The sequence below is a fragment of the Pristis pectinata genome, chromosome 6 (assembly GCF_009764475.1).
Source record: "Pristis pectinata isolate sPriPec2 chromosome 6, sPriPec2.1.pri, whole genome shotgun sequence".
Lineage (NCBI taxonomy): Eukaryota > Metazoa > Chordata > Chondrichthyes > Rhinopristiformes > Pristidae > Pristis > Pristis pectinata.
The window spans coordinates 2318826-2342038 of record NC_067410.1 but is presented as its reverse complement, the minus strand read 5'-3'; the positions used below and the strand labels follow the sequence as shown (position 1 = coordinate 2342038).

Genomic DNA, 23213 nt, shown 5'->3' with positions numbered 1-23213 from the left:
GAGGGAAAACACAGTGAGTCTCAGGGTGAAGGTAACCGGTTTCCACTCCCAACGTGCTGGATCTACCCTCCCCTCCTGCTCTGCATTTCCCAACTCCCACATCCCTCTGTCCACGTTCTCCAACCGTTCGCAGTCACCTGGAGACCAGGCAACCGCCCGACCTGCTGACAGACTCCGGCACTTCCTGATTTTATTATAGATCCAGTATCTGCGGCTTGTTTCATTTTGACAGGTTCCCCTCCCCTCCCTCTCTGCAACCCCGCCCTTACATCCCTCCCCATCACCGCACCCTCGCCCCCTCCTATCCCACTCACCCTCCATCCCTGCCCCTACACTCCACCTCCCTTCAACCCTCAGCGATTATCCTCCACCTAAACCTCCTGTCCCCCTCCCTCCATCCCTCCCTACATCACCAAACCTCCACCACCCTCCCGTCCCCTCCCTCCATCCCCCTGCATCCCTCCAAATCTCTCCCACCACCCTCCCCCCATGCCCTTCCCTTCCCTCCCTCCTCTACAACACTCCATCCCTCCTCCCGTCCCCTCCCTCCATCGCCCTCTCTGATCCCAAAGGGATCACTAATTCGGAAGCCTCCCTCAGAAGTTCCTGACCTGAGACCCAGAGACCTCCGTCTGCCCCCGGTGACTGGGGAGGGTGGGGATGGGGGCTGTTCACTGGTGGGGGGTGCACTCACCTGGGTCACCATGGCCAAGCCCAACACATAGCTGAGTGTGCAGGTCAGAGCAATGAAGATCTCCCGCCGGTAACCCTTCCTTAGGAAGGATGGGTAGAGGTCAACCAATGACGTGATCTGCCCTTCCACCTCCACGAACTGCGGCCAGAGGTCAGACACACAAAGGTCAGTGGGAGGTTCGACCCCAGGCAACTCCCACCCACCCCTCCACCACACGTGACCCTCCTTCCCTCCCGCCAGACAAAGGGTCAGTGCCAGCACAGGGTAAGTCAACTGCAGAAGGCATCACGTCATCTGCTGACGGCTGGAATCCTGGACAAAGGTGGGAGCAGGAGAGGCCGGGAGTCTGGACACGGGGGGGAGGGGGGGTGGGGGACAGTGCAGTGAGGTGTAGGGTGGCCAGGTCAAGGAACGGGTGGAGGGAGGGAAGGATTTCTCGAGGGTGAGGGCAAGAGCACCAATCCTGTCAGACAACAGGGGACAAAACCAAGTACTGCCTCCCCCTGCTGGGAAAAGAAAGATCCCCATCCCGTCACACACTCCCAATGCAGGGACAGTATGGGTTCAACACAGAGTGAAGCTCCCTCTACACCGTCCCATCACACACTCCCAGGGTCAGACACAGAGTGAAGCTCCCTCCACACCGTCCCATCACAGACTCCCAGGGTCAGACACAGAGTGAAGCTCCCTCCACACCGTCCCATCACAGACTCCCAGGGTCAGACACAGAGTGAAGCTCCCTCCACACTGTCCCATCACACACTCCCGGGGTCAGACACAGAGTGAAGGTCCATCTACACCGTCCCATCACACACTCCCAGGGTCAGACACAGGGTGAAGCTCCCTTTACACCGTCCCATCACACACTCCCAGGGTCAGACACAGGTGAAGCTCCCTCCACACTGTTCCATCACACACTCCCAGGTATTCTCAAGTGTTGCGGATGAATTATCTGTTTTCCAGAGTGCTTTTACAGTTTGTTCTGTGGGAGACTCTCCCACATTCCCCAGTGATGTTTCCAGGAAGCAGAGGGTAACAGTTGGAGCGCCTGAACCCTCTTTGTCTCGGTGAGTTCAAGGCTAAAACGTACAAATTCGTTCTGCTAATCAGTCTTTTGTCAGAGGCACACCTGTAAGTCAATATACATACAGCCATGTGTGTGAAAGGTCTTTTATTTCCCCAAGAGATGTGGGTTAGACTCTGACCACAGTTGACGCCTGACAGTGTGTAAACACTCAACTGGAGTTTCTCAAATCTTCCGGGAGCACCCAGTGCCCATCAGGGGTCCGGCCAGGGTGTGGTCTGGAGACTCCCAGCAACTGTGCGAGGCTGGGGTAGTGTCTCTCCACTGTCTCCCCAGAGAACTCTCCCTCCCTCTCCCCTTGGGAGGTCCCACACCCTAGTGTGGTCTCTCTCCCCTGATGGGGCTGGACGTTGGTGGGAGGAGCTGGGGAACGCACCATCGCGGGTAAGCCGCTGTAGGTTGAGGGACCCACATCCCAGCCCTCAGATGGGAGATGGGAAGGGACGTCGTAGGCTGCTCTCTGAGGTCACGTTAAAACTTCCAATACATCGGCAAATCTCCCCACCACTGAGGAACGAATGCAAATCTGACAAGGGCTAACTAACCACGCACACGCACACACGTACACGCACACGCACGCGCACACAAAACAGGATGTGATCAACAATAATTAACCCACATGCCAAATCTCTGGAACATTCTCCAGGTACACACGCCCAGGTGACAGGACACATTCAGGTGACCAGTCACCAGGACTATACACCCCACCTCCTCTGGTTCACCACCCCCTCAGGTCCCTTGCAGATGCCATCCTCTCTGCCCTCCTCCCCCATGGGGGAGGAGCTCGGTTGGATAAGACGGGCAAACACAGCCCTCCTCTTGATGAACAAAAATGCTTGCACATTCACTGCTTGTTCTCCGTCAGTGGAGCAGCATGCAGGGCACCAGAGACCAGTGGGGTCAGGTGATTGTTTAGATTGGGGCGCTGCCCAGAGGTCAAAGCTGTGGCCGTGAGCGAGGCTGTGGTCGGCAGGAGTGAGCCATTCGTGGACCATCCTGGTGAAGAGAGATCGTCCTGAGTGTGGAGGTGGGCTGCAGACCCATTACACACCGAGAGAATCTCACACACACACCCAAGATATCCGTGTCCGAGGGTTGCACGGCGCTCAGATGCACCCACGTGCAGGTAGCAACTTACAAAGGAAAGACACAAGCACGAGGATACGTGTGCAATGCATGTGCCAATGCAGAGACACGCGTGTGGGCACAAGGACCCAGAGACGATGCTGGCCACGTGCCAGAAAAGGACGGGTGTGGGGAGAACACGGGCCACGCGTGACCCAAAGAACGCGTGTGACACGCAGAGGCAAAAGGCACGCGCCTGATCAGAAACGTCGTGGGCAGGCGCGTGCCAAATCAAACATGCGTGTGGGAGCTCACACGACCCGGAGATGCGCGCGTGAGGGAGCCCGGCGGGCAGCCACGCTAGCGAGAGTGGAGGCGGGAACCGCCTCGCTGTCCGTCCGCAAATTCCCCCCCCACCATCCGTGGCGGGGCGTGCCCTGGGCTTGCTCACTTCCCAGTGCAGGTAACGCCAACCCCCCCACCCTCCAACCCAACCCAACCCCCATCTCCGTGCCCCCAGCCCCTCCCTCGGCGAGGGGCACAGGAGCCAAGCACTGATGGATGGCAGAGATCCCCATGGGGGAAGGTCTGTGTTCATGAGCAGAGAGAAAGAGGGTGGGGGAGAGAGAGAGAGAGAGAGGTAGAGAGAGGAGAGAGAGAGGGAAGCCCCCCCCCTCAAACACTCCCCCCTCCTCTAAACCACGAGAGAGACACAGTGGAAACTGACCTGGCTGTCCAATCAAGAAGAAGGAGCATTCCGAAAAACAAGACAGCCCAGAATGTAGGCCAAGGCATCAAGCTCACAGCTTTAGGGTAAGCGATGAATGCCAGACCAGGACCTAGAGGAGCAATGCAGAAAGATGGGGGGTGGGGAGGAGGGAGAAATAAAAGGGGGTGGGGTTGGGAGAGGGGAGGGGACGAGAGGCACTAAATGATAAGGCATTTGCATGTTAACAAAAATACAAGCCATTAAATCACAGCGGAATCTCTTAAAACAAAGTGCATGCGGCCTGACGATTACTCCCATCGGTTTGGGGTGGGGGGGGGGGTAAGCAAATCTACAATAATGGAACGCCCCCTCCCCCTTTCCCCATTCTCTGGCACAGCATCGCTCGAGTAGGGCACCGAGGCCCAGCACACAGCAGTAGGCAGAAAGGCCTGTGCCTCGATGCTGGGCCACTCTCAAGGAGGAGACGTCAGCTGACGAGGGGTCCTTGGGTTTTAGCCGGCAGTGTGCACCCCCACCCCTCAAACTTCTTCCTCTGTGCCTTTATTCCAATCCTCAAGGAAAGTCATTAAACTTTCTCCCGGAAGTTGTAGGGCAAGGAACGTTCCAGAAACCCACAGCAAAATGCTCCAACAAAGAATGTGTGAAGATGCGCAAATCCCCCCAAAAAATTCTACCACCACCTTCCTCTTGCTGGATTTAAAGGTCGGCAAAATTGCAAGTTCTGTTTTAACATTATGATCATTCTCCAAGAAACAAACAGTGCAAGTAATGGTGTGCGTGTGCGCGCGCATGTGTGTGCGTGCGTGAGAGTGGGGTCACTGTTACAGCACAGCAGGTGACTCAGCAACTGGGAAAGAGGCGGGTATCCTTGATGGTTCGGGGAGCTGTACGGGTGGTGGTGTTGGGAAGGAAGGGGCGTTCAGGTTGAAGTTGACGGGAGGGGAGGAGAGAGGAGGGACTGAGCCACAACCTCTCAGTGCGAGCGTAGCTGGGGTGAATTGGAGGGAAATGGTAACCAGGTTGGTTTGGACAGAGTGTCAGGAACACCCTCCTGCCCTCAGAGAGCACCGGGGTGGTATGTAGGAACTGGGGCGGGTGCAGGTCGGGGGAGTTAGTATGGGGAGGGGGTTGGGAGTGGGTTCGGTGATTGGGAATTGTGCTGGTGAACACTTGAGTGTTTTCAGGGACATTGGACTGCAGACAGGGAATCAAGTCCAGTTCGCCAGTGGAAAGCAGATTTACTGTCCTCTACGGATCATACCGTCTGGCCTGCGATGGTGCGTTTTGTTCTTGGGCACTGGGCAACGTTGGAGGTGGGGAGGGAATCGAAAGAGTTCAAAATCAGGACAAATCAATAACAAGTTTTACACAGAAAAATCTCCAAACAGCCTCGGTTTGAGATCTAAGTTCCATGAATGTTTACACAGAAGAAATCCATGAACAAGACAAGCAGCTTGAGTGGAGTGCACAGGCCTGACGCACACAGGCATCAGCAGTATGAGTCATTAGAACCGTGAAGTGCAATGGGGCCAGGAAGCGGTTCCCCCCCCTGCCCGTCTCGGATCACCTCCCAGAGAGCTCTCCGCGGTGTGAGGCTTGCGCCCTGGGACACACTGAGTGCCGGCAGGACAAAGCTGCTGCCCAGCACTGTTGCAGTGACATTCAGCGCAAGATGTCGGCCTCAGCACCGCCTGATCAACACGCACTCATCCAGTCCAGCTGACAGGAGGCAGCTTGGGAGAGTCACGGTTGGGGTACAGGAGAGGTGGGGTGGGTAAGGGGCAAGGGGGACGTGGATGACTAAAATGTATCTGGAGAAATGACAATCAGAGGATATTTCAAGCTGTCCAGCACTGTTTGTGAAAGAGGTTTGTTCTGTGCCCTTGGCTAACTGTTATCAGCGGTTTATAAGTGGTTTAACATTGCCAACACTGGACACTCCCAAGACAGGAACAGTATCAGAATCGGACTTATTATCACTGATATAGGACATGAAATTTGTTGTTTTGCGGTAACAGCAAGAGTGAAGCTCCCTCCACATCGTCCCGTCACGCACTCCCGGGGTCAGACACAGAGTGAAGCTCCTTCTACACAATCCCATCACACACTCCAAGGGTCAGACACACAGTGAAGCTCCCTCTACACCGTCCCATCACACACTCCCGGGGTCAGACACAGAGTGAAGTCCCTCCTACACCTATCCCATCACACACTGCCAGGGTCAGACACAGAGTGAAGTCCCTTCTACACCGTCCCATCACACACTCCCGGGGTCAGAGACAGAGTGAAGTCCCTTCTACACCGTCCCATCACACACTCCCGGGGGTCAGACACAGAGTGAAGCTCCCTCTACACCGTCCCATCACACACTCCCGGGGTCAGACACAGGGTGAAGCTCCCTCCACCACTGTGCCGTGATTGTCCCAGACACAACCCCAGTACACTGTTCTTGCAGATTGCCCTCCCCTTCGTGGTGTGGGTATGTCTGGGCTCCTATTCCTGATGGACCAGTGGGGCCCCTGAGCCTCGTGTTGAAAGGACAGTGTGGGAGCATCTGCTTCCGATAGGATGGGGTTTGGTGAGGGGCTGGGGGGACTGTGTCCTTGTCTCTGGCCCAGAGGAACACCCTCCAGGAGAGCCGCTCCCAGCACCACAGGCAGCCAAGCTGGTTCTTGGTCTCAGTCCCACCTGGTGTTTGGGCCCCATGGAGGGACACCAGTGTGGGCTATTCCACCTAACTGTGGCTCATACTGCCAAACAGTTTCCCACCCCCCCCCCGCCAGAGTCACTGGACAGCGGCGTGAGGGTTGGTGGGGGGCTTGGGGGCAAGGAATGCGGATGGAACTCCCCCTGACCCCACACTTGGGGTGTGGGGGCTAGAATAGTGGACACCACTCTCCCATTTATCCCCCAACTCTTGGCCAGTTGACTGGGGAGCCCCCGGTGGGGGTCAGGAGGGGGTGAGGGCAGAGGGTGATGAACAATAGGAGGGGAGTCCCCTGCCCCCCAGGGATCTCCCTCCACATCTGGCTTCCCCCAGCCTTCTTCCCCGTTCTCACTGGGGCCCAGGCAGTCAGGGGTCTGGACCAGAGCGCTTTGGTCACAGACGAGGTAACGTCCCCCACCCAGGCCAGGAAGGAGGTGGGGGCTGGGGCATGATGGCTCCTCGTACCTGACTCTGCCACGTCAGCAATGTCCACCCCTTGTTCTTGAGCCATGAAGCCAAGGATGGAAAATATTGCGAATCCCGATACAAAGCTCGTACCGCTGTTCAGACATCCCAGGAGCATACAGTCCCTAAGTGCACACAGGTTAGAAGGAATGCATGGTATTAATACACAGCAGGGAACTTGACAGTACACACCCATCAATCTTCCCCCCACCTCCCTGCACACCAGAGCCTCTGCCCAGCCAACTCCCCCGCCACCCAGGTATCCCCCCGCTGCCTCTGCCCATGTGTACTCACCGGTAGCAGTTGTACTTGTACTTGTTGTAACTCCCCAGTGACGTCATCGCACCCAAGCAGATTGCATAGGAGAAGAAGATCTGAGTTCCTGCATCGATCCAAACCTGAATGGGATTGGGGGTGGAGAGGGGGGTGGGGACAACCAGAGAAATGGGGCACAGGTCAGGATAGCTCAATGTACAGGGAGTGGGGGCTGTCCTAGAGTCATACAGCACAGAAACAGGCCCTTTGGCCCAACTGGTCCATGCCGACCAAGTTGCCTACCTGAGCCAGTCCCATTTGCCTGTGTTTGGCCCGTCTCCCTCTAAACCTTTCCCATCCGTGGACCTGTCCAAGTGTCTTTGAAACGTAATTGTACCCACCTCTGCCACTTCCTCTGGCAGCTCGTTTCATACACCCACCACCCTCGTGTGTGAAAAACTTGCTCCTCAGGTCCCCTTTAAATCTTTCCCCTCTCACCTTAAACCTGTATCCTCTAGTTTTAGACTCCCCTCCCCTGGGGAAAAGCCTGTGACCATCCACCTTATCTATGCCCATCATGATTTTATAAACCTCTATAAGGTCACCCCTCAGCCTCCTTCGCTCCAGGGAAAACAGTCCCAGCCTGTCCAGCCTCTCCTATAACTCAAGCCTCCGGTCCCGGTAACATTTTCGTGAACCTTTTTTTGCATCCTCTCCAGTTTAATGACGTGGTTCCTATAGCAGGGTGACCAGAACTACACACAGTACTCCAAATGTAGGGTTACCAACATCTTGTCCAGCTGTACCATGATGTCCCATCACCCCTGCTCAATATCCTGACCGATGAAGGCCAGCATCACCACCCTGTCTACCTGTGTCACCACGTTCAGGGAACCATGTACCTGTAGCCCTAGGTCTCTCTGTTCTACAACGCTCTCCAGGACCCTACCGTTCACTGCATAAGTCCTGCCCTAGTTTGTCCTACCAAAACGCAATATCTGGCATTTATCTGAAGATCCCTGACTCGTCACCTTGTCCAGAGACAGGTTCTCAGGCAGGGGCAAGGGCTGGCTGTTTGACTTTAGCAGGCATCGCCACCTGACGACCACGTACCACCAAGGTGAAGAAGGTGTTGAGAAAAAGTGGCAGATCCCCAATCTGCACCCTAGCTGGGATCAGGAAGGCAGGACCAACGGAAGGTTTGACCCCTCCCTGTACCAGGTGCCTGCTGTGACAGAGATGGTCAGTCCTCCCCCTACCTGTCTGACTGCCATTGGGTCAATTATTTTAGTGCAGGATTTCTGAGTGGTGAAGGGAAGGGAGAAAGGCCAAGATCAAAACATTATTATTTTCTTCTATCCCAGCGACTTAGCCCAATGAGGAGAGAGAGCACAGCATCTGGAAACAGCTGGGCTTAGTGTGGGCAGGGTGGCCATGTTTGTCTACTGGATTTCTGATAAAAAGTCATGGATCTGAAACATTAATTCTACTTCTCTCCCTGTAGATAATGACTGGACTGCTGAGTGTTTGCTGAATTTTCTATTTTAATTGGCTGTTTATTTTGTGGGCGAGGCAGCTACGTTTGATATAGGTAGGTTGGCCATGTTTGATGTGGGCACAGAGGCCTTGTTTGACACAGGCTGGGTTTTGGCAGGGTGACCATGAGTAGTGTGGGCAGGGTGGCCATGAGTAGTATGGGCAGGGTGGCCATGAGTAGTGTGGGCAGGGTGGCCATGAGTAGTGTGGGCAGGGTGGCCATGAGTAGTGTGGGCAGGGTGGCCATGAGTAGTGTGGGCAGGGTGGCCATGACTAGTGTGGGCAGGGTGGCCATGAGTAGTATGGGCAGGGTGGCCATGCTTGATTAGTGCTGTTTCATAGTCGACCTCAGTGAAATCTGAACACATCCCTGCAGGACACTCACCTGTGGGTCACCCAGGCGTGTCATATCAGGATACAGATAAAACTTGATTCCCTGAGCTGCTCCTGGCAGAGTGACTCCGCGCATCAGCAACACCAACAGCATCAGGAAGGGAAACGTTGCAGTGAAGTACACAACCTGTTGGGGAGCAGGGACACAGGGAGGGGAGCAGAGACAACAGCCAACGTTAATACCATCAGCATTTTCCCCCCGCCACTCAGGACAGAGCAGCCCGCTCGATTGGCACCCCCTCCACCACCGGCGCACAGAGACTACAGTGCACACCGTCTACACAACGCACTGGGGTTTACTCACCCAGGCTACCCCAACAGCCCCTCCCAAACCCGCCGCCCCTCCCACCGAGGGCAGCGGGAGCAGGGGAACACCACCACCCGCAGCTTCCCCTCCCAGTCAGTCCCCATCCTGATTGGGAAATAGATCTCCATTCCCTCACCATCACTGGGTCTAAACCCCAGAATTCCCTCCCCACCAGCACCGTGGGAGCTCCTTCCCCAGAAGGACCTCAGTGGATCAAAAGGCGGCTCACCCCCACCTTCTCAAGGGGCAGTTAGCGATAGGCAATAACTGCTGGCGTTGCCTCATGATGGTTAGATCCTGATAAGCAAGTTAAAGAAGGAAGCACAACAGACCATCAGAGAGCCAAGTCGAACCTTCCCTCTAACTCCTGGGGCAGGGGTGGAGGTTGTCGGGTGGTGGGTGGGGGGGGGGGGGGGGGGGAGTGGTGGGGGGCTTGGTCAGATCCCTCCCTCCCACCTCCAACTGCCCTCTGCCCAGACCGACCACGATCACTTCAGGGGCCCCACACAGGGAGGGGCAGTTGTAAAGAATCACTGCTTCTGGGGTGGGGGGGGAGGGGGGGGGTGACAGGGCAGGTGCCTTGAAGAGACTGGTTCTGTGCCTTTATCAGTGGAGGCATCGTAGTCACAGGGTCCTAGAGCATAGAAACAGGCCCTTCGGCCCACCGTGTCTATGCTGACCACCATGCCTATCGATACTAATCCCACTTAATTCCCTCTCTCTGTGCCCGGCTCATTCCGGTACCTGTCCAGATGCCTCTTAAACATATTGTTACCTCCTCTGGCAGCTCGTTCCAGACACCAACAATGTACCTCTCAGGTCCCCTTTAAACCTCCTCCCTCTCACCTTAAACCTCTGCCCTCTAGTTTCGGACACCCATATCCTGGGGAGCAGACACTGCCTACCTACCCTATCACTTGGAGGGTCTGGAGCCCAGAGAAGCAGTGCGAGGGGCACCAGACCGACAAAATGCACATTGCTAACGGCTGGCGCCTACTTCTCCAGTAACCAGAGCGGAACCGGTCAATGGGGCGTCGGCGAGAGCAACCCCTGCACGCCGCCGCTCTCTGTGGCGCTGAGCAGAGCCAGGCTCTGGGCCGTCTCTGCAGCACTAGCGGGGGATCTTGCTGTGCACGGGCAGGCCCGGTATGCTGCCTGCGTTACCAAGGAGGCCGCGGGCTGTGAGGTGGGTGCGGCGCGCTGTGGAGCTGGACCGGGTGCTGCGGACACCTCTACCCTCCACTTATCGATCGGGACCCTCTGCAAATGGCCCAGGCGGTGGGATATTGGATGGCAGGACCGTATTGGGGGGGAGAGGCACAGCAGTAGAGGGGCAGGTAACCTAGCAACAAGGCCACAGGCTGCCCGTTACAGTTCAACACAGAATAACCAAGCGACTAGTCAGGAGGTCAATCTCTGCACCCTGGTAGGGTAGCGATGAGGAATTCTGTCCAATAACAGCCAGGGCCTTTGGGACACAGCTGGAGTACTGTACAGCTATATTGTCACATACAGCACAGATACAGCACAGAAACAGGCCCTTCAGCCCAACTGGTCCATTCCCATCTAAGCCAGTCCCATTTGCCCACTTTGGCCCCTATCCCTCTAAACCTTTCCTATCCATGTACCTGTCCAAGGGTCTTTTAAATGTTGTCATTGGTGGGGATGTTGCCAGGGCCGGAGGGGTTTGGGTGGCAGGAGGGGCTCGTGTTTTGATCGGAATAACGAGATTTAATCAAGAGGCCCAGACAGGTGGAGAGGAAGGTTCCCTGTCCCTGGGCGAGCAGTAACCGGGGTCCGTTCATTCCGAGCCATCGAAAGGCAAGAACCTACAGCGGCTGTGAATCCATGATTAAAGCAGAAACACTTGGTGAGTCAGGCAGCATCTGTGGGGGGAAAGGGTTCTAACTGGAGAGGGGGGGTGCGTGAGCAAACTAGAGACACAAGAGGCTGCAGGTACTGGAATCTGGATCAACCCACAAAGTGCTGGAGGGACTCAACGGGTCAGGCAGCGTCTGTGGAGGGAAAGAGACAGTCGACGTTTCGGGCCAAGACCCTTCATCTGGACTGTTGGTGGGGGGGAGGGGTGGCTTAATCAGCTTTCCACTCCACAACGCTAGCCTGTGTTGTCACAGAGAGGGGAGGGATGGAGGGAACAGGGGAATGACTATCTGTGATGGGTGGAGGGCAGGTTTGTCCGGGTGACGCTGCTGCTTCTGTGGTCTCTGAGACAGTGGTGAGTGCTCTAGGGGGGGCTTCAGTAGATGAGCAGTCAATTCTCTGTCCTACCCTAAACGTTCTCTCCAATCCTCTCCCCCACCACAACGTAAAACACACATCTCGCTTTCTCAGAAGGTTTCATCGACCTGAAATGTCAACTCCGTTTCCCCCTGCACGGAAGCTGAATACCTCCCACATCTTCTGCAGGTTTAATTGAACCGCTCACAGATTTGGAAGGTGATTAAGCTGGCTTGTTTCACCTGATGAGCCGTGGAGGAACCTCCCTGCCAGGAACAGGGACTCCTCCCTGCTCACAGCAAAGCTCTGGGATTGCAGCAAGTGGGATTGGCCCAATGTCCGTTCCTGCCCAACACAGGGACGATGGACGGAATGGCCTCCCGCCTGGTAACATTCTGCCATTCGATGATACTCAGGGTAGTTGTTGCTCTGTTGTCGGGGCAGGCAGCCTGGGCTTGGTGGGGAGGGATCGTCCACAGAGATCTTGGGGGAAGGTCTCCACTCATCAGACTGCAATGTTGGCTCAGCCTCAGCAACCTGACACCCCTGGTCTGTCAGCAACTGGCCTCCACCTGAAATGTTCCACTGCCTTGTGGTGAAGGGGCTGGGGAGTGGGTGACACCTTCATTATCACCTCCCTTGGTCCCGAGGCGCCAAGCAGCCCTCCTGGTGTAATGGAGGAAGTGGTGGGGATTTTGGTGTCAAACCCTTCGCTCCCGAAGCCCTGCGCGAGCAGCGGACTCACCTTCCCGGTGGATCGGACCCCCTTCCAGATGCAGAAGAAGCAGATGACCCAGGCAGCCAGCAGACACAGAGCCAGCTCCCACTTCAGCGAGCCGATATTCTCAATGCCAGTCGACAGACCAAGGACATTCCGCCTGGGATGGGGGTGGGGGGGAGAGAGAGGGATTGGGGAGAGAGGGGAGGAAGAGGAGGGGGAGAGGTGGAAGGGGAGGGGTGGAAGGGAGGGGGAGAGGTGGGGGAGGAAGGGTGTAATGGGGAGGGGGGATGGAGAGGGGAAGGTTTGGTGGGAAGGAGAAGGGGATGGAGAGGGATGGAGGGGAGAGAGAGGGAGGGATGGAAGGGGGAGAGAAGAGACAGGACATTATTCCTTGTGGGGGGCAGTGGGGGTGCAGGGGGAGCAATTGGGGCCGAGTGTCTCCTTCAGGCTGTGCCAAGCATGCTCACTGGAAGCAGAGATACATGCCACGTCCTCGGGCTGGGGAAGCCGGCATGCAAAAACGTTCGGTAAACGTCAAAAACAAAATAACCAAGGGCTACCTTTCGGTTAAACCAACTTCCAATTTACTGTTTGCGAGCTCCAGATCACAGTATAGGACCCTGGCCACGCTTGGCACAGACAAGGGGGAAGGAACATTAAGGCTGGCCAGGGATGGAGTGCGTTAGCTCCCTGTCCTGTTGAGCTCTGGCGTTTGGTGTTCACGACCTGCTGACTTGGGCACACTCCCACAGTACAGGAGGGCACAGGTTTAACAGGGGCACACAGGGAACAACACTGCAAGATAACATCAGAACACATATTGGTGTGGATACTGATTGTCAGACTGCTCCCTTACATTGCAGACTAAACATCCCTCTGCTTCACGTGCGACCTTTAATATTACAGGTCCTCCCCATGTTAGAGTCACACAGCTCGGAAACAGGCGCTTCAGCCCAACTGGTCCGTGCCAACCAAATGCCCATCTAAGCCAGTCCCATTAGCCTGCATTTGGCCCATATCCCTCTGAACCTTTCCTATCCATGGACCTGTCCGAGTGTCTTTTAAATGTGGTTAATGTACCTGCCTCACCCACTTCCTCTGGCAGCTCGTTCCACATACGGACCACCCTCTGGGTGAAGAAGTTACCTCTCGAGATGCTATTAAATCTCTCCCCTCTCACCTTAAACCTATGCCCTCTAGTTCTTGATTCCCCAACCCTGGGAAAGGACTGTGTGCATTCAAGTTATGAACATCCAACTTGTGTACAACCTGTACATGTCAACCAGCGTTTGAGAGACCAGTGGGATGGATCTGCCGGAATCTTCTGCCATGTGGGAACACAGTTTGTGGCCACATTTCTGACTTGCGAATTGTCCAGGTTATTGACAATTCACAGGGAGCTGTATAAATTTACATAAAATATGCATGGGATCTCAACTAATGCCAGGAAATAGGTCACAGGTTTTGTGTACAGTACACTCCACAGGGCAGGGACAGGACAGGTCAGGTCAGACACAGAAAGCTCCCTCCGCACCATCCCATCACACACTCGCGGGGTCAGACACTGACAGGGTCTCCCTGTTCTTCATTCCCTGTTCCCCTCTTCACTTCCCACTCCAGCTGTTCCTCACCCCACACCCTGCCAGACCCACAGAGCAAAATGCAAAGCCTGATAGAAATGAAGAACAACTGCATTGGTTCATCAACATCTGTAAAGAGAAAGAGGAGTGAAAGGTGTTGGCAGCGATCCTCTGGAAGGGTAGGATGGTTGGCGGTGCGTGGCCCAGAGTCCATCAGAATCTCCAGGCAGTGGATGTGCCTGCACTGGCCTGGAGGTGGTAATCCCTCCAGAAACAGGTGAGGAACTGAACACCATAATCCCTGGATGTAAAGGAAGCTGGTGGCATGGAAAATACCACAGGCACGTCCTTCAGAGACGGGCAACCGATAACCTTGTCCCACACCAGACTGACTCCTGGCCGTCAGTTTGGGAGAGAAGAGAGAGAGAGAAAAGAGAGAGAGAGAGAGAGAGAGAGAAAAAAAAGAGAGAGAGAGAGAGAGACCAATGGTGAGGGGAAGGCAGAGAGAGAGAGAAGGGGGGAAGTGAAATAAAAAGAGGGAAGTGAGAGAGAGAGAGACGGGGAGATGTTGAGGGGGAAGGGAGGGAGGGGGACAGAGAGAGAGAGACAGATGGGAGAGGCGGACAGGAAGCCATCCAGTCTAGTTGGGGAGAGGAACACTCACTGTAAATGGATGGATTACGTTTGGGCTCAGTGACAGACCCCGGGCTGGGGTAGGGGCCAGGGTTTCTGCGGCTCAGGCAACTGGGATGGCAGAAGGGAGATCCCTCGAGGGTGGATGGAAGGGTGATGCCGTGACTGTTGGCTGGAGAGGGGGCAGGAAGTGCAGCTGGCAGGTGGGGGAGCCCAAGCCCTGATCCCACCCTGAGCAGGTAGCTCGGGCAAAGAGGGAGCAGCTGATGCACTGGAGAGAGAGCCAGGAGAACACTGGAACCTTTGTGGGAACGTTCAGGAGAAAACAGAATCCATGAAGTTTGTCAGCTTCTAGCGGGAGTCCACACAGAGGTGGGGGGCAAGGGTCTGAGGTAGATGGAGGGAGGGACAGATTCGACAAGAAACCCATTTGAACAATAACTTTAACACAGTAAAACATCAGACGCTCGTTCACAAGGGGGCTCCAGAGAAAAAACAGGCAGCGAGCCACTGAGGGAGTCGTTCTCACAGGAGCTTGGACAAGGCGTGGGGTTTATGGGAGTGTCTCGGAGGACCAGACAAGGGGCGGAGGGCTTGGGAGGATTTCCAGAGCTCAGGGCCCAAGTGGCTGACGGCACGGCCACCAATAATGGGCCGGGGAGGAACCAAGGGGGAGTCCAGAGGCTCGAACTGGAGGAGCTCAGGGATGGAGTGTTGCAGGAGGTTACAGATGTGGGGAGAGGTGAGGTGTGGAGGGTGACAATTTTAAGTAAATAGCAAACTGCAGATGCTGAAGATAAAGTCACAGAGGAATACAGCACCGAAACTGGCCCTTTGGCCCAGCTGCTCCATGTCAACCACTGAGCAGGTCCCATTTGCCTGTGTTTGGCCCATATCCCTCTAAACCTTTCCTATCCATGGACCTGTCCAAGTGTCTTTTAACTGTTGTACCTGTACCTGCCTCACCCACTTCCTCTGGCAGCTTGTTCCATGTACAGACTACCCTCTGGGTGAAGAAGTTGCCCCTCAGGTCCCCTTTAAATATCTCCCCTCCCACCTTAAACCTGTGCCTTCTGGTTTTCGATTCCCCAACCCTGGGGAAAAGACCGTGCACATTCACCTTATTGATGCCCCTCGTGATTTTATTCACCTCTATAAGGTCACCCCTCAGTCTCCAAGGAATAAAGTCCGAGCCCGTCCCACCACCAGAGCTCTATCAGACCTTCGAGTCCTGGCAACATCCTTGTAAATCGTAAGGTCAGGCTTGGAGCAAGGAACAGTCAATATGTGAGGCCAAAGACACTTTGTCAGAGCTGAGACTGGGAGAGACTGAACAACACAAGTTGGGGGCAGGGGGGAGGGTTGCTGTCTGAGGGAGGGGGGTGAGGGCTTGTTAATCCCTGCCGAGCTCTCTGCCGGAGAGCTTTCCCTCCCCCCCTAACCACGCCCAACGGAAACCGGAGGAACAGCCCCTCATCTTGGGCCGGATCTCAGTTTCAGATAAGCACCCCTTGACCTTAACAATAACTGGGTGTCTCTCTGCATGGCGGCTGCCTGATCTGCTGAACATTTCCAGCCCCGGTTGCGTTCTCTTCACCCAGCACATGTTCTACTCTGCTCTAACCGCCTCCATCTATCCTCCCCTTTGTTCTCTGCTGCATCACAAACATTTCCTGTCCTCTCTCTCCACCCTTCCCCCTCTCTACAACTTAAAGCAGTCTTGCTTTATCGCTTTTCCTCTTCTGATGAGGACTCACTGATTTGAAACGTTAACCGTTTCTCTCTCTGCCTGAACTGAGGGGTATTTCCTACGTGACCCGCTTTTATATTATCTCCAGCAAACTGCAGTTTCTTTTTTGACTTTCAGACTTGAGTCCTCGAGGCTGGGCTGTGAACAGGAAGCGGTGTCACTGAGTCAGTGTTATTGAGGGAGGGAGGGAGTGAGGGGTTTCTGAGGCTGAGCTCAGCGGAAGAAGTTTCAGGGCCTGGGGGGTGGTGGCTGTGGGTTGAGGGCAGGATAACTTGGCTTTCTGGTCTCGAGGGCACTGAGCGATCTGGGATCCAGGCAAGAAAGTGGCCCTGAGGTAAAGGATCAGCCATCATCTCATTGAGTGACAGAGCAGGCGGGGGGGCTGAATGGCCTCCTCTTCTGTGGTCAACACAGGGCCACAGGGAGGCTGGGAACTCGGCAGAGCATCGGGAGACTGGGAGGGGAGGGGAGGGGAGGGGAGGGGAGAGAAGGGTAGGAGTCAACCAGAGGCCTTGTACATGACTCTGGGTGGTGGAGCACCCTCTCAGGGCGGGGTGGAGGTGAGGCCATTCAGCTACTTCGCCAGTGCTAGCCCTTCCTGAGGGAGCAAGGACGAGTTTGGTTCAATGCTCAGTCAGGGCAGTGAGGTCAAGGGGTAGCAAAGCCAAGGGGCAGTGAGGACAAGGAGTAAAGAGGTCATAGAGGCCAAGGTGTAGCAAGGTCAGGGGGCAGTAAGCTCAAGGGGTAAAGAGGTCAAAGGGTACTAAAGCCTAGTGGCAGCAAGGTCAAGGGATATAGAGGCCAAGGGGCAGCAAGGCTGAAGGGTACCTCTTGTACTGAGGCCAAGGGGTAGTGAGGCCAAGAGGTCAAAAGGCAATAAGGCCAAGGGGTAGTGCCAAATGGCAGTGAGGTCAAGGGGCAGCAGGGCTGAAAGGAAGAGTCAAAGGGCACTGAGGCCAAGGGCAATGAAGTCCCAGGGCAGAGAGATCAAGGGGCAGCCCCTATAGCACTGATGAGTGGCATTTAGGAGGGGGGTCGACCGCAGTGGCGACGAGATCTCCCGGTTTGGCCCTGTCCACCAAACGTAGTCACGGAAACGGTGGATAATAACGCGATCGCTGGCTTCCTTACTCCCAGAATTCCGTCACGGGGGAGGTGAAGTTGGTAGCATTGCAGCCCACACACAGGGAAAGGTTCTTCCTCAGACGGTCCTCGATGCAGTGCTCAGTGTTCCAGGTATGGCCACACCTAGCCCAGGGCAGCTCGCTCTGAAACGTCTGGAAGAGGTAGTAGATTCCCCAGGCCAGGATCACGATATAGTAGACATTCAACAGAGACACGATGACGATGGAGGCACAGCCAATCCCTGTCAGGGCAGCCACATGCAGCAACCAATTAACAGGGCAAGGAGAGCAGCAAACAGTCACACCCACCCCCCATCTCCCCTTCAACCCCAAACCCCTGCCCCAACTCCCAACCCCTGTCCCAGTTCCCCAACTCCCAATCCCATGCCCCAACTTCCCAGCTCTGCTCCAACCCCCGAACCCCTGTCCCAACTCCCAAACCCCTGACCCATCTCCCGACCCATCTCCCAACCCATGTCCCAGTTCCCCAACTCCCAATCCCATGCCCCAACTTCCTAGCACTGTTCCAACCCCCGAACCCCTGTTCCAACCCCAACCCCTGCCCCAACCCTCGATCTCCTGCCCACCCACCAGAATCCTCCCCCTCCATGTGCTGAGACCACGGATAAGGATGTGCCTTCATCACCCTGGTTCCACCTCCTTCAATCCCCTCCCCTCCTCTCCCACCCACACTTTCTCCCTCCTCTGTAGCGAGTGGCGGGGGAGGGGGCTGATATCCAGAGGGACGGGGGTGGGGAGGATTTAACCATTGTGTTCAAAAGGCAGTTGGGCACATATCTGTGGGGAGAGTGGGGCTGACCAGCTCGAGGGGCCAAATGGCCCCGTGCTGTAACACTTGCAGGATTCTGATCAATGTGGTTACACACCTCCCACTACTGCCTCCCTCCACCCCTGCACCCCTCTGCCCACCTCCTCCTTGTCCATCCGCCACCCCTTCCTCCCCTCCCTCTCCAACCCTTCCCCTCCCTTTCCTGTCCCCTCTCCTCCCTCCCCGTCTCTCCTTCCTAACCTCTCGCCTCCCCTCTCTCTCCAACCCCTCTCCCCCTCCCCTCTACCCTCCCCTCCCTCTCCTGTCCCCGTTCCCCACCCCGTCCCCTCCCCCCCACCCACCCTGAAGGAATCAGCGTTACGGGTCACACTTACCAGAGAAAATGGGACAGAGTTTCTCCCAGCAGGTGATCCCCCCTTGGGAAGTGTACTGGCCAACAGCAACTTCCAGGAAGAACACAGGCAGTCCTCCACCAATCAGGAAGATAAAATATGGGATAAGAAAAGCACCTGAATAGGGGCAGAGAAAATATTCACAGATGGCACCGGTTCAAACAAAAATCCTTAATTAATGTCAGACCACAGGAGGCAGTCCCAGTGGCGGGACTATGGCAAGATCAGAGTGGATACAGGGTCACGTAGATCCTCCAGCCCTACAGGGGGTGCTGTGGGTGGAGGACAAGGCTTGCACCCTCCAGCCCAACAGGGGACGCTGTACGTGGAGGACAAGGCTTGCACCCTCCAGCCCTACAGGGGACGCTGTGGGTGGAGGACAAGGCATGCACCCTCCAGCCCTACAGGGGACGCTGTGGGTGGAGGACAAGGCATGCACCCTCCAGCCCTACAGGGGACGCTGTGGGTGGAGGACAAGGCATGCACCCTCCAGCCCTACAGGGGATGCTGTGGGTGGAGGACAAGGCTTGCACCCTCCAGCCCTACAGGGGACGCTGTGGGCGGACTCCCAAGCCCTTCACGTGTGAGCCTGCCGTGGTTGGCGAACGGATCCGCCAGACGTGTCGTCCAGGCAGCAACATGGCAGCTGGTGGAGGACCTCAGTCCCTGCCTGAGCTCAGTGGAGGCTCCATCCCAGAGCCTGACTCCAACCTCACCCTTGCCATAGGGTTGGGCACCAGCTGATTCCCGGAGCTGGTGGCAGGGAAAAGCCGGGACATTACACCACTTAACCCTTGAGCCACCGGCACGATGACCAACCATACCCTGGGAGGTGACGCGAGGAGGAAGCTCGGTGAAGTTAACCCGGGATCTCGGTCAGTAAATGGCCGTACATTCTGCCTCACTCGGGACTGCTTGTGCTTAACGTGGTTGGAAAGAAGGGGTAGGTTGTGATGGCTTTCATAGCTCAATAGCCCACCAGCACACAAGACTCCAGAGCTGATAAAGTCAGAGTCATACAGCATGTAAACAGGCCCTTCGGCCCAACTGGTCCATGCCGACCAAGATTCCCATCCAAGCCAGTCCCATTTGCCCGCATTTGGCCCATATCCCTCTAAACCTTTTCTATCCATGGACCTGTCCAAGTGCCTTTTAAATGTTGTTAATGTACCTGCCTCACCCACTTCCTCTGGCAGCTCGTTCCATATACGGACCACCCTCTGCATAAAGAAGTTGCCCCTCAGGTCCCCATTAAATCTCTCCCTTCTCACCTTAAACCTATGGCCTCTGGTTCATTCCCCAGCCCTGGGGAAAAGACTGCATGCATTCACCTGATCCGTGCCCCTCGTGATTTTATACACCTCAGAGAAGTTCAGCCACCAGTTGTAGACATCAACCCTTAACCTACCCTCCATGTGCTGCCTCAGATAAAGACAGGAGACACAGAGCTTTTATCTTGCTTGTTTTGGGAACAGGGTTTGCAGCTGACGGCTCAAACTTGTGGATGTCTTGTCAACGCGGCGCCACAGTACTGTGCCTCAGCCACATCACCGTTATCACAACACGCGCCAAGCAGGCCGTAGGAAGGCCACACGCACACACACACTGCCTGAAGTGGGCAGGTTGTGCTGTTCCCCGGCCAGGAGCTATCTCCCAACCCTTGCTGCTCAGCAACCGTGGGTTAAAGTTTACTCTGCCCTCTGCCATTTCATTACTGAACAGCTGAGGTGTGACGAGGAAATCAATCAAGCCAGGTCCAACACAAAACATTGTTCCCTTCCCAGATGTACACAAAAAAATATACTTAATCTGTTTTCCGATAAACGTAACCTTGAGTTCATTAGTGCGGGGGCTGAGGAAGCACGTTATATAAAACCAAATGACTCACTTTCATCCAAAGATCTATGGTGCCCATAATCTTAACAGCAACAAACTCAGGGTCACTGCTGCAAAGAGGAACTGATGTCCTACAATAACTCCTTATATTCCCTGATTCCGTTCACTGGAATTTTTCTGCCAATTTTATCCCTTTTTCTTAAACAGACATAATTTCAGAAAGAAGAATGTTTTAGTAAATGAAAACTGAGATCAGGTTTGGTGGTGTGAGGAAGCCGAGAACATGTGCCCTTGTCTCGGGGGGTCTGAGTGAGTTTGAAGGACACAGGTCAACGCCAATCTCTGAGGGAGATTTCTGACATCCCCAACTTCCACTCTTGGGGACGGGGCCAATAATTTGCAACTAGAAAGCACCTTCTACATCATTTCAAAAAAATCCTTACTTTCAATAAGTAATATCTGACATCAAGGCATGCAGGGAGGTACTTGGACAGATGGGTGGGCTTTACGGTGCATCTTCAAGAGAGGAAGCTGGTCCCCCAGAATTAGGGGTGTGGGCAGTTTAAGGCATGGCCACCGCTGGTGGACTGATGGAAACCTGAGTTACACTGGTGGCTGGAATCGGAGGAACGGAGAGAAGGTGTATGTGGTAGCTCCGTGGCGGAGATCCTGAGTGGTCTTAACGAGGTGGGGGTGGAGAGGAAGTTTCATCTTGGGGAGAATCTGGAACAGGGGGTCACCCCTTACAAATAAGGAGTCACCTACTTAAGACCAAGATTTTTCTCACACAGGGTCAAGTATCATTGGAATTCTGCCGTGGGGGAAACACTTTTGAAAGGCAGTGGAAGATCGATTCTGAGGTTCACACAGAGCGCTGTGAGGATCTGGAACGAGCTGCCAGAGGAAGTGGTTGAGGCAGGTACGACAACATCCAAGTACATGGATAGGAGAGGTTTAGAAGGATGTGTGAGCACATGGGACTAGCTTAGGTGGGCACCTTGGTCAGCATGGATAAGTTGGGCTGAAGGGCCTCTTTCCTTGCTGTATTACTCAAAATCAATGCTCTGCATTGGGTGGGGGGATATTTTGGCTGCAGGACCCTGGGAAGGATTTCTTTCCATTGAGATTGTTGGGGTGGAGGTGAGATCACTCAGGGAACTGTCTCAGATCTCAGTCACTGGGACAGAGTGCGTGCCTGGGTCAGGACTGTGTTGTACCAGCAGCTGCCTCCACACATCCCTCACCTCCTGGCCAGTAGCATTCCTCAACCACAGAGCTAAAACAGTGAACAATCGTAACCCTCATTTCCAACAGAACTAATTGACTTTAAATTTAAAAATTATTTATTTTCACTATTTTGAGAGAGGTTTAAAGAACATGTAAAGCATTTTATCATTTAGTCCTGTATTCTCACTCACGAAGGTAACCTAATTCAGTTAAAATAACTTGCATTTATGTTGTGCCTACATCACTATCCCAAGACATTTCACAAGATCAGAGAGCTGAGAGATTGGCACTGAGGCAAAGCTGGAGACAGTGGTACCAGATTGGCATCATGGTCAGCACAGACACGGTGGGCCAAAGGGCCTGTTGCTGAACTGTACTGTTCTGTGTTCTAAACGGGTGGGTGCTGGTGAACAGGGAGGTGGGAGAGTCCTCAGATAATGATGTGTGAGCCCTCCATCAGTAGGGAGACATTCAACACTTGACAATGGACAGGAATCTAAAACAAGGTCAGGAAATGGGAGGGCACACATCTCCACTGAAGGCTGGAATGGGCTGTGTGTGTGTGTGTGTGTGTGTGTGTGTGTGTGTGTGTGTGTGTGTGTGTGTGTGTGTGTGTGTGTGTGTGTGTGTGTGTGTGTGATTGAAAGAGAGAGAAAATCTGTCCAGGTTTTGAAGATGTGTGTGTGGGAATGTGAGTGTTTGTGTGTAGGTTTATGTGAGAGTGTGCGGGAGTGTGCATGTAGTATGTGTGCCCTGTGTGTGTGTGCACGTCTAACCACATGCATGCACGTGTTTCTCCGTGCATGCATGCCTGTCTGCGCATTGGTGTGTGTGAACGAACATGTAGTTCTCAGTGTGAATGTGTGTGTCTGTGTACATGTGTGTATGTTTGTGTGTACATGTGTGCTGGAGTGGGGAAGAGCCTTATTTAGAGATGTGTTGAGCAAACAATGGGCGACTGATCTGGGCTGATCCAGCATCTCCCACCTGCCACAACACCGGGCTGCCTTGTGAGACGTCACGAGCTACAGCAACACAATGTGCGTCAGCCCGATGCAGCTCCCTCCACCACATTTCAACACGGAGGAACCTTGAAGGCTGCTCCACTCCTATATTTAGACCCCTACCCTTGCTTGTGTGTGAAGGACGTGCCGTTATCTGTGCTGTCACTGTGGTGGGGTTTGGTGTGCTGCCTGTCACAGGAGGAGGGCTGGCTCCTGACACACGTCACACTCCTGCTACCGCTGCACACGCAATGACTTCCCTGCCGGCACTGAATGAGGGTGCGGACAGGCACCACTCCTCGGAAACCCCCAGCTCCGAACTGTCAGGAGGAACGAGACGACAGAGGTCCCGGGGTCGGGGGAATATGTTGGGCGACGCAGGGAGAATGTGGGTACTGATTACACACAGAGGCAAGCTGCACAACCATGTCATTGGAGCATTCTCGGTCAGAGCCAGGAATCGCAATGATTCATCCCAGAATCCAGGATGGCTCATACTGCGATTCTCGATTTAATTCACAGAACCACAGAGGGCCCTGGTGGGAGGAAGTTTCATTATATATTGCAGAACTGATCCGATCACAAGCGTAGAACAGGAAGGCAGGCAGCTTGGTGTGGTGGTGAGAGTGGAGCAGCAGTTAAACTACCATTCTAGTACGCCAGAGGCCTCGACTAACAATCT

The 23213-nt window shown here is 54.8% G+C and overlaps 1 protein-coding gene across 1 annotated transcript in view; it reads right to left on the bottom strand.

Annotated features, from left to right (window-relative positions):
• LOC127571252 (sodium- and chloride-dependent taurine transporter-like) overlaps positions 1–23213 on the bottom strand; it is a 200858-nt gene that overhangs the window by 10209 nt on the left and 167436 nt on the right. The window contains 9 exon segments of the mRNA XM_052017479.1: positions 695–832; positions 3571–3584; positions 3587–3682; positions 6746–6870; positions 7040–7143; positions 8922–9056; positions 12220–12352; positions 17290–17524; positions 18447–18581. Of these exon segments, the coding sequence (XP_051873439.1) occupies positions 695–832; positions 3571–3584; positions 3587–3682; positions 6746–6870; positions 7040–7143; positions 8922–9056; positions 12220–12352; positions 17290–17524; positions 18447–18581 (1115 nt within the window).